This window comes from Uloborus diversus, chromosome 1 (assembly GCF_026930045.1).
Source record: "Uloborus diversus isolate 005 chromosome 1, Udiv.v.3.1, whole genome shotgun sequence".
NCBI lineage: Eukaryota > Metazoa > Arthropoda > Arachnida > Araneae > Uloboridae > Uloborus > Uloborus diversus.
The window spans coordinates 207,176,378-207,188,596 of NC_072731.1; the positions used below are offsets into that span (position 1 = coordinate 207,176,378).

Genomic DNA, 12,219 nt, shown 5'->3' on the forward strand with positions numbered 1-12,219 from the left:
TTCAACAATGTTAAATTTCACAAATTATGGGATGACGTACGAGAAAATTTAACAATACTCCACACTGATAAACAATAAATTTTGATATATACAGAAGAAAATAATTTTGTTCAATAAGAAAGAATATATATAAATATTTACATTAAGATAAATAAAAATAAATAAATAAATAAAAATAGATGAAAGAAAAAAAAATAAATAAAATAAAAATATTTAAAAAAAATTATATGAATTTAAAAAAAAGAAAAAAAAATAATAATAATAAAAAATTAATAAATAAATAATAAAAATAATAATTTAAAAAAAAAATAATTAAAATGCTTAATGCCTATATATTAAAAAAAAAAAAAAAAAGTAAGTAAGTAAAAAAAAAATTATCCCAAAGAGAAAATGTTCGTGGTCAATTAGAAATGTAATAAGATCTGTAATTTTCTTTTTTGCTGCAGGAAACGAATAATAGTTTTTTAAGTCTTGAGTCCAATTGCCAGAAGAACGAAGATGGAATGAAGAAGTGTGAATGCAATGTTGTATGTAATGTTGAGGATTTCCAATTGATTTGCATCTGCAGAGGTCACTATTTCTAATATGGAATCTTTTCAAGTATGAAGGGAAAGGGCCATGGCCAGTAAAGAAAAAAAATTTCATGTCTATTTAAATTCAAAGGAGTAAGTTTAACTTTCGGACGGATTTTGTAGATTAGTCTTCCTGTTATGTCTTGTTCCCATCGTTCTTGCCAATCAGTCCGTAGATCTTGTAATAATTTATGCTTTGCAAAACTTCTTGGAAATGGCAAAGGATGCTGTTTTGTTGGTACTAAGAGTCCATTTGCTGTTTGGTTTGCGAGAAAATCGGCTCTATTGTTTCCAGCAGAGGTTGAATGACCTTTAATCCAAGAAATTTTGATATTATCATGATTTATTAGTTGTTGTTGGATTTCAGCTATTAAAGAGTTTGTTGGGTTTAGATTACCAATTGATTTAATGACTGATTGACTGTCACTGTACATAATTGATGGTAAGTTATTGTGGGTTACAGCATGATCTATTGCTTCTTTTATTGCTAACGCTTCTGCTTGAAAAATAGAGTTGGAGACATTTAGAAGAAATGTGGTTTCGTCAGTTGGAGTTGTGTTATTTAAAATAAGGAAAGCTGCCGTTGTAGCTTGTTTTGTTTTCGAGCCATCTGTGAAGTAACGGAAGGAATAAATATTAGTGCTTGAATTTTCCAAATTTGATGAGTTTATTTGTAATGAAGATGTTAAGGAAACACTGGGATGAAATAAAATTGTTTTGATTTTCTTTTCAAAGGAAGACGCTCGAAGAATTCCAAAACATGTGACAACGTCCTTATTAAGTCTGAGTAATGTTCCCATTTTTACTTCGTAGGAAATTTGAATATCTAAAGGAGGTATACCGGTGATTATTTGTAAAGAACTATTTGCTGTTGTTGCATAAGCTCCTGTTAAATGTAATAACAAAGGACGTTGTAATTTCAAAAGATTTAAATTCAATCTTGTAGTTGGATTGCTTGCCCAAATTGGAGATGCATAAGCTATTATTCTGAGAAAAACAGAATCATATAAGCGAGCTCTGAAACGAATATTGTAGCCCCAATATTTTCCTGCCAGGCGTCTTAAATGTTGTAAATAATTGGTTGATTTGGTCTTTAGGTGTTGTATATGTGGTAAGAATGAAAGGTTTTCATCAAGAATGATTCCTAGATACTTTAAAGTCCTTACTCTTTTAATTTTTTCAGTCCCATATTTAATAGTTTGATTCTTAGTTTTTCTTCTAAAAAGTAATAAACTTGATTTATCTGTTGAGACTTTCAAATTATAATAATCTGCCCATTTTTTGAATTGTATTAAAGCTGAGTTTGCTTCATCTCCCATGCTCTTTATTGTTTCTTTAACAACGCCAATCACAAAGTCATCTGCGAATGCTTGAATAAAAACTCCTCTTGGCATTGAAGTGTGTAGAATATCTTCTGCTATTAATGACCACAAAAACGGACCGCTGCAAGATCCTTGTGGGACGCCTATCATTTGATTATGAATTACAAATTCATTATTAGAATCCATTATTAATTTTCTGTTTTCAAGCAGACTGTGAAGGAATTTTTTCAAAATATTAGGACACTGTAATTGAGAAATTTTGTTATGGAGTTGTGGATGTGGAATGCTATCAAAAGCTCTTTGAATGTCTAAGGAAATTATTAATTTATGACCTGTTATATTATAATCAAGAAGATTTTCCCAAATATTTTGTAAAGCATCCTCTGTTGAATATCCTTTTTTGAATCCAAATTGATTTTTTGGAGAAAAATTTTGGTAATAAAATTGAACTCTTTTAACAACTATTCTTTCTAAAAGTTTTCCTAATGTTGGTAAAAGTGTTATAGGACGATATGAAAAAACATCTTTAATATCTTTACCTTGTTTGAGAAATAAAATCAATTTTCCAATTTTAAAAACATCTGGAAAATAAGAAAGCTTGAGGCATTTGTTATAAAAGCAATGTAGTAGTTGTGGTAGTTTTTCAAAGATTAGTTTAACTATTGCGTAATCTATTGAATCTAATCCGGGGGCTTTTTTTACTATTACAAGAATTCAAAGAATTTTTAATTTCTTCAATTGAAAATTCCTGGGCTGCAGAACTACTGCTGCAGAACTGCGAGTTGCATATGGTACCTTTTCGAGTTAAACGTTGTAGTACCTGCGACACCTCCTTATAGGTGCCACTTAGCCCCTATGGTACTCGAAGGTACGGAGTACCTTCGAAGTAGTTCGAGAATATGAAGTAAAAGAGCACCCTTAGGATCTATCGCTAAATGCTACAACATTTCATCCTAACTGCTGCAATATGCAACATGCAAGTTTAGCATTTTATGATTTTAAAAGCATAATTTTTATAATTATTTTGATATTATCTTTTCAAACCAAGAAAGGTCTTCAAGTTTTCAAGTTTTTTGTTTTTTTTTCATTCACTTCTCTGTTTTCAGCTGTAACTTATTAAGTTAACTCTAAGTTCCAATGAAATACCTGTCTGAAATTTGTCAATCCCGCGAGATAAGTAAATCTCGATACGGAAATCCTACTGAGTCGAAAATAGTGCGGGATTGCGATCCCTATTGGACAATATAAATATAAGGAAAAATGATTTTAAAAGAATTTTGAAGGAAAGCAAAGTCTTTCATTTTCAATCTAGCTCAAGAATGACTTTTCGAGAAAAATAGTGCAAAATTCCTTATGCTCGTATTTGAGCCAACGAAGAGTTGTACTTTGTGCAATGCATAAAAAATATAATGTTTTTTTTTTTTTTTTTTTAAATTCTAGCCCTTAGTAAGAGAGTGCTATTCTTAAAATGTTAAGGATTGTCTTAAAATATTTTATTCAGGCACGAGTTGAAAATTGAGATTTACTTTATCTAATAACAATAGAGTTCCTGTGAATTAATTAATATTTGTTCTCCTATATTGTATTTAAAGGGAACTGAAAGCGTGAAAAAAATACATTTGAAGTTATAAGAAAAACTTCATTGTTTTCCCCACTGTTACAGTAATTAGTTTCTTACATTTAAAGATCTTCTTTTTCTTACTAAACCTTTTGGAAAATCAGTTTCAAAATCTGTATAAATGAACCAAAAGAGAGTTATTCAAAGAAAAGTTTTCGTTTTCTCGATTAAGAATGATCTTTGTTCAGAGCGACAGCAATAATAGAATAGTGTCTATCTTATTTTAACTGACTAAGTGAGAATTTGATCTTTTTACTTCTTTCCATCTTCTCAATAAATAAAGTACAGCTTTTGCTTCTGAAAAATGACCATTTCTTGAAATTGTGAAATTTATGAACTTTAAGAGAGTCTTACCGAAATGAGATTTCGTAAAAGGCATTGAATTTAAATGGAGTACAGTAAAGTCCTGATTATCCGCAAACGGATTATCCGCTTGACAGATTATCCGCGAGTCATTTAACAATCTAGAACATGTACTTCCGTTGTAAAAAGCAAATACCAATGGCTGCTTTTTGTTGAAAAATTGTAAAACAACCCAGTTGTTTTTGCTTTATTTATTTACTAGTGGTACCCGCACGGCTTTGCCCGTAACAGAAAATTAAAAGGTCTTTTGGTTCGTCTGTATATTTACAAATAATGCATTGTGAATTCCTCGCCAATTGGCTTACACCATGTTACGGTTCCACGTTATGATAACTTGGTAATTTACTCGTCCATCTTATGATAATTTTGCTCGGGAAAATGTTCTTAAAACTGGAATAGAAAAAAAATCGAATTTTTGAAAAATCGCTTCGAGGTGCACACCCCCAAGCTACAAACTAACTTTGTGCCAAATTTCATGAAAATCGGCCATACGGTCTAGGCGCTATGAGCGTCACAGAGATCCAGACATCCTCGGACATCCAGAAATCCCGACAGACACAGAGACTTTCAGCTTTATTATTAGTAAAGATTGTTCTTTTTTTATCGTACAGACACTTTTTCTTCACTGATGTTAAGTTCTGTTGTGAAAAAATACAAAAAAGTTTCTCTGTACTGTATATGGAGGTCTCTATATGGAGGATACTGTATATGGTATTCACTGTTTGAAAAAAAAGTATTATGCATTAATGCAGTTTAAGTTTTTGAGGAAGGACAATTTTTACCTTATTTGACCCTCATTTTAGCCTTTTTGCGGTTTATTCGCGATTGTTATTATCCGCAGCACTTGTGCCATCCAATTCAGCAGATATCTGGGAGTTTACTATATTAAACATCACATTTTATCCGAGGTGTATTTTTTTTAATTCATTATTTTTTTTTTTACACAAAGTACTGTAAACACAAGTTTTTTTTTTTTCTTCTCATTTCTACTAGGGCAATTCCATGTCAGATCAATCACCTTCTTGACCACACCATCTCCGATATTAACGACATTTGATGTGAGGGACAAATATGACAAGATAAGTAATCCTGCCAATTTTTAGAATTCTACTTCAAAAAATTTACGAAATACAGGACTGTTAAAAAAACTAAAAAAGTACGAAAAAACGAAAAGGTATGACATTTAAAAGACCGTAACTTATCTCCTAATTATAGTAGAATAAAAAATTAAAAACTATTGTAAAGCTAAGGAATAGAACTTTCTATTGATATAAAACATAACTTTCTTACGACAGATTTACGTTCCAACAGGTTACGTTTGACCTTGAATATTTCAAAACATGCCCCCTTAGAATTTCTTCAAAAAATATATTTTATAGCTGTAACACTATTCTTCCACTACACCAAAACTTAGACTGGGATGTCAATGGCAAACTACTGAAAGAAAATCAAGACTGTTCACATGTTTCACACTTTGGAATTCCGTATGTCAGGTCAGTCACCTTCTTGACCTCCTCATCATTTTCGATTTTACTGAAATTTCGTGTGAAGGACACATATGACAAGATAAGTAATCCTGCCAATTTTCAGAATTCTACTTCAAAAATTTTACGAAATACAGGGTTGTTAAATACTTAAAAAGTGTGAAATAAAAGGAAAGTTGTTACTTGCAAATGACTGTATCTACTCTCCTCATTACAGTAGAATAAAATTTTAAAACCATTGAAAAGTTAAACAATATAACTTTTTATTGGTTTAAAGCATGACTTTCTCATGACAGGTTCAAGTTTTAAGGTCATTCACCGTGACTTTTGACCATGAATATCTCAAAACATGACCCTTTTAGTTTTCCCCCCAAAAAAAATTTATAGCTTCAAGACTGTTCTTCTATTGCACAAAACTTGGGCTAGGATCGCAATGGCAAGGAATGCAAAAAAATCAGGAACGTTTATATATTTTTGTTACATGTTTTATATTAACTCTGTCCTAATATTGTTGTTTTAGTTTTTATTCGTATTCTTCAAAAGTATTTATATTTTGACAAATCGACAGGTTTCTTAAATAAGAGCTAGAATATGACATAATATTTATTTAATAACAATATTTTTTATCCGTAATTAACAACAAATTTTGGAAGTAAAAAACAGCAAGTTATAGCCTATGACACAGCTTCCACATAATGTCAGAGTTTTGTTTAACAACCAATGTTAGAAATTCTATCCCAAAATTAATAAAAATATTTCTTTGTGTCCTAATAGCTTCGAGTTACGGGAAGTTGTATGTAAACAATCTTTAGGTTTTTTTTTTTTTTTTTTTTTTTTTTTTTGCATTGTGGTCCCAGCCTAAGTTTTAGAAGACAATTTTTAGAGCTATAATATATATATATATATATATATATATATATATATTAGCAAAAATACCCGGCGTTGCCTGGGTTAGCAATAATTGTGAGAAACAATCGTTACTTGCATTTGTGTTTTCTGTTTTAAGTGAAAGAACTTAAAACACACCTTTTTGACGTGATTTAAAATCTAACTTCTTCCTTACTCATTACACTAAAGTAGCAGTAAGTAAAAAGAGCAAAAGAGTATTCATTTAGAAATGAAAACACGAAATTTAAGCGTTTACAAATTTGAAGAATTTCCGAAATATGAAATTAAACTTCACATGTTTAAATAGATTTATCAGTTAATACTTATTTTTTTTTACATGGAGTCTTATCTTCTCTGTATGTCTATTGAAGAACGAACTGTTTAAAAAAATGTAGCCGCGCGCCCGTGATCCCCTTTAACTTGCTTTAGTTATTTTGGAAAATTTCAATTATTGTGGGTTGTTGGTGCGATTTAAAATGTTACCGAATTTGAGGGAAACGTTTTGGGATACCTTGGATAATGCTTCCCCTCCTTACTTTGTAAAACAATATGATACTAATTTTTGCTGAGGTACTTTTGGTCACCATAAAATGGCGCTAAGCAATTTCATCCGAAATGTTTCCAAAATGAGTAATGAAATTTGGCGATGGTTTGAATTTATTTGTGCACAAAGTCACATTAATGGAAGTTTTTGTGCTGTTTATGGATTTGCCTATTTTAGTTGCTGGATTATTTTACAGCAAAAAAAAGTTTTTTTAAAGATTCTTTGATTGACGATATTTTGTTTACATGGTGAAAGCTGACAAACATTAATACGTAGTCTTTGACTTCAAAAACCGCGACAGTTGAAAAAAACTGCCAAATGCATCCGCTACTGAAATCTTTCTGCATAAATTTTGGCGAGGTTTCTGCTGTTAGATTGGATAATGATTAAAAAATCTAATCAGCATAAATAATTTTAAAAAACCATTAATTACACTAAAGTTTCGTTTAAATGAAAAATAATCAATCAAATCTAGTTATTATTAGCCAATCTTGCGGAAAAAACGTTACTTTAAGATTTGACTTGAGAAAAGCCTCAAACAGTCAAACGAAACACAAAAACGTTCAACAATTCTAACTATGAACTGGGAGTTGAGATGATACACTAAATAATGAATTGGGTTGAGGAAAGCCTTCGAACATGGAACAAAAAAAACTCATAACTCGTTTTTCATACAACTTAGAACTTTCTAACAGATGCCATCTTCAGCAGAAAAATAAGCGCTTTCGATGGACACATAATTTTAATATGTGCACGTATTTTTTCACCGTCATATTGGGGCATTTATGCGAAAATTTGGACAAATTAGAATAAAAGAGGAACTATCAATCGGATTTTTTTCGAACTGGTCTACAAACCTCCCCAGTACCAAAAAGAACAAACGGTGAAAGTTTCAGCCAAATCTGCCGGATAGTTTCTGAGATCTTAGGGAACAAATTTACCAACATCCACTTTTATATATATAAATAGATATATTTAAAGAAATTGTAATATGGCGTGTTTTGAAACATTCAAGGTCAAAATTCACGGTGAATTGAGCATGGTGAAAACTTGAAAACGTTTACACCGTTGACGCACGGTGAACCTTGAAACTTAAACCTGTCATGAGAAAGGTTTTAAACCCACCTCTACTCTTTAACTTTACAATGTTTTTTAAACTTTTATTCTACTGTAACTAGGATAGAAGTTAGGGTCATTTGCATGTCACAACTTTCCGTTTTTTTTTTTGTTTTTTTTTTGTACTTATAAAGTTTTTAAATGCCCTGTATTTCGTAAAATTTTGAAGTAGAATTACGAAAATTGGCAGGATTACTTATCTTGTCGTATATGTCCTTCACGCGAAATTTCATTAAAAATGGAAATGGTGAGGAGGTCAAGAAGGTGACTGAACTGACATATGGAGTTCCACAATGTAAAACATGTGAACATTCTTGATTTTTTTCATTACCTTGCCATTGCGATCCCAGTTTAAGTTTTAGTGTATTGAAAGAGCTATAAAACATATTTTTTGAAGAAATTCTAAGGGGGCATGTTTTCAGATATTCAAGGTCAAAAGTCACGGTGAATGACCTTGAAACTTAACCATGTCGTAAGAAAGTCATGTTTTATATCAATACAAAGCTCTGTTCTTTAGATTTACAATGTTTTTTCAGTTTTTATTCTATTATAATTAGGAGAGATACTGCAGTCACTTGAATGTCACAACTTTTCGTTTTTTTAGTACTTTTTTCAGTTTTTAAACAGTTCTGTATTTCGTAAAATTTTTAAAGTAGAACTCCAAAAATTGGGAAGATTATTTATTTTGTCATATGTGTCCCTCACACAAGTTGTCGTTAAAATCTGAAATGGTGAGGTCAAAAACTTATTATTATTATTTTTTTTTTTTATTGATTTGACGTGGAATTACCAACTAACTACTGCATTTAACAATAAGTTATTTTAATTAAATTTGCCGTGCAAATTTGTTTTTTTTTTTAAATAATCTCCAATTTAATTGAAAAAACTGTCAATGGTGTACCTACATTATTAGACGTATTGTCATAAGTCATTTGCACTACTACACTTGAGTCTGTAATTTGAGTGCTGGACTAAATAAGTATGTGAGTACGTGTGCAGTGAAAACTGTCAGAACCCGCAAAATATTCAGCTGTCAATTAGCCAAAAATCAGTATGAAAATATATCCACTAAGAATCCTTATATATATAATAGTGAATTCAATGATCGAGAAACACTCCTGACGTCACTAACAACGAAACTCGCGCAACATCGTGATAATTTGATAATATTTTTTGGTACTGTTTGACCTGCTGGGAAATACTTTATTTTGTCAAGGCTGAACTGGATCTGGTAACCCAATAGTTTTTACTGGTAAGACTAATTTAAATAGAATGAAGAAAGGAAAATGTGGTCAGCAAAGAACGCTGTTTACTGGAGTTGAGGGTTAATCCACTGAAGTTAGAGTTAAAATTTCAACTATCAAAATGTCACCAAATAGGCAACTGCTTCGTTCAAATATAGAATCGTGTTTTAAAAATCGTGATACCTTGATTTTCTAGTAATCTAATAAAAGAAGTAAAACTATACTCCTGCATTAGAAAATCAACGAACTCCACTGATAGTTTGTAGTATGAATTGAATAATTTTTCAGCTTGTATTAAAAAGTTCAAACTGACGGAGCATAGAAAGTAAGCACGTTTATTGTACATTTAATGAGCGCATTTGATTTAAATATTTATGAATTTAATATGGGCTCCTGTGTCAAAGATAACATTACAAAAAAAAGTTTTCTTTCCTCAGATAAAATCAACAATATAATCAACTAATAACAGCTTTAATCCAAATTATAAACAAACGAGTGTTAACTGTGCGGAAATTATGTTTATTTTCATCTCTAATAAATAGGAGGAAAATACTTTTTTTTCTTACAATAAAAAAAATCTATACGTTAAAATTTTTGTTCCATTTTCCACACTATATTTTGGTATCTATTTTACACATAAAAAATGAAATTTAAAAATTCTTTATTGAAAGGGTTTTATGTCGAAAATTCTACATTCTGGATAAAATATTTTAGAAAATTCCTCAAGTTTTACATTCAGTACATTCATTATTTATCAAATAATTTGCTTTAAATATATGTAAAGTTAATGTCGAAATGTCTGGCTTATATTTTTCGCTATGGTTATTTTCTAGCATAATGCTTTTCTCCTCAATTTCATTTTTAATGCGTTTTACTTATTTTCATCCTATTTGAGAGAATTTCGCTGATAAAAAAATATCAAATGAATTTAAGAGAAAATATCTCAAAGAAATTTTTTAACTTTATGACTGTAATATGATTTTTTTTTTTTTTTTTGAAGTTTTTAAAGGAGACAGTTGGTACAGTTTTCTTCGAAAGAAATATTTAAATCAAAAGTATATCTGCACTTTCTTTGTAGTTCACCAGGGGACTCATAAGACCTTTGTCGAAAAAAGTCTTACAAAAACTACCCTGGAGATTTGATAAATTGCACCCCCAAATTTGTTTGGAGGTGCAATTTATGGAGATAATTTATTTATTTATTTTTTTAATTTATTTTATTTTATTTATTTTTATTTTTTTTGTGCCGAAGTTAAATTTTCATATAAATTGTCTAGTAAGAATCAAGAAATTATTTAATTCTGCAAAATTTTCCCGCGCTTGAAATTTATTACGCAAAACTAGAACGAGATATAGTGCTACTTATCGCATACACGATTTCGAGGTCTTTCCTTCAATTTATCTGGTGATCTATTTTAGTGAAGTAAGATGTGAAATGTTTTCTATTCACAGTGTTAAAATAGCGTAAAACGTACTCTTAAGAACAATATTCAAAGAAACATTAAAATCGACCAAAAATGCACGAATACAAAATTTCACATTGAGAGGACTATAAATTAAATAGGGTTTTAGTACAATACATTTTCCTCGAGAGCTTTAAAAAAGCAACTATGTTTCAGAGACAGATAGTATTTACAGGAAATACACCGCCAGCTCAGTCATTTCCAGCCGAGGACTGCAGTTTCGTGCTTATTAGCACTCATCAGCCCGGCATAGGAAAGTGACTGAGCTGGAGATGGAAAACCTCTTAAGGAAGCCAAGAATGCCAAACAAAATGGTAGCTAATATAGAATTAGCACAGACCAGATGAGTGACCGAAACAATGGTTCGGTTCAATTCGAAGATTGAAGACAAGGCATGGTATATTCAGTAAATTACCGCCCATTAGCCAGGGCTAAAGCAGAAATACATGAAATACACCGCCAGCTCAGTCATTTCCAGCCGAGGACTGCAGTTTCGTGCTTATTAGCACTCATCAGCCCGGCATAGGAAAGTGACTGAGCTGGAGATGGAAAACCTCTTAAGGAAGCCAAGAGTGCCAAACAAACTGAATATACCATGCCTTGCCTTCAATCTTCGAGTTGAACCGAACCATTGTTTCGGTCACTCGTCTGGTCTGTGCTAATTCTATATTAGTTACCAGTTTGTTTGGCACTCTTGGCTTCCTTAACAGGTTTTCCATCTTCAGCTCAGTCACTTTCCTATGCCGGGCTGATGAATGCTAATAAGCACGAAACTGCAGTCCTCGGCTGGAAATGACTGAGCTGGCGGTGTATTTTATGTATTTCTGCTTTAGCCCTGGCTAATTGGGCGGTAATTTACTGAATACAGATAGTATTGTTTTGCCTTTTAATCGTTTTCAATTCTTGGCAATATTTTTATCAAAAGTAAGATTTTTTTTATAGAGAATATTCTTGAATATTCTTCCATTTACTTAAATCTTTAAAACATGTTACTTTACATAAATCGATTATTCCTTAATTCTCTAACATGCATGGCATGTTTTTTTATCACATATGCTTTTCACATTTCGTTGTTAGCGTTTGGACTTTTGTGCTATGTTTTTTCTTTTTCTTTTTGATTTCTTAATACAAACGGAATAAATATAGCTGAGTGCTCTAAAAGTATTTCCTTTACAAAAAAAAAAAGAAAGAAAACAATATTCTGAAACAATTTTTCTCATGGATATTAAATCCATATTCAAACGACTCTATTCCAAATTAAACATTTAAAGCCGTAATGTATGATTTTTTACTTACATTTTCTTAGAAAATGAGCGCAAAATATGAATATTAATCACATTTTCTTTTACCATAAAATGCATTAAAGACCTATTTTTCATTAATTAAAATCAATGACTTCAGTCCATGCTTATTCATCTTATGCAAGAGATATCATTCCACCCTTTTCATTACTGGAAGAGACGGAAATATATTAATAGATTCATAAAACTTTCACGTGTGGTATCGTATTTCCATTAATTTAAGATCCGGATTTTTAAAGACGTACGGAAATCGATATTCACTTTCTTTGTAAGTGATAAAAATAATGTCGCCGCATGGATTTTC

At 30.9% G+C, this 12,219-nt stretch overlaps 1 protein-coding gene across 1 annotated transcript; it reads right to left on the reverse strand.

Annotated features, from left to right (window-relative positions):
• Positions 1-580: 580 nt before the first annotated feature.
• On the reverse strand, positions 581-2,080 carry LOC129218365 (uncharacterized). The gene has a single exon (XM_054852611.1). It carries the CDS (start codon positions 2,078-2,080, stop codon positions 581-583), a length of 1,500 nt encoding a protein of 499 aa, XP_054708586.1.
• Positions 2,081-12,219: the final 10,139 nt, after the last annotated feature.

Excerpts from the sequence above, each read along its gene's own strand:
- LOC129218365 (XM_054852611.1), bottom strand. The coding sequence starts at position 2,080 with ATGGATTCTAATAATGAATTTGTAATTCATAATCAAATGATAGGCGTC.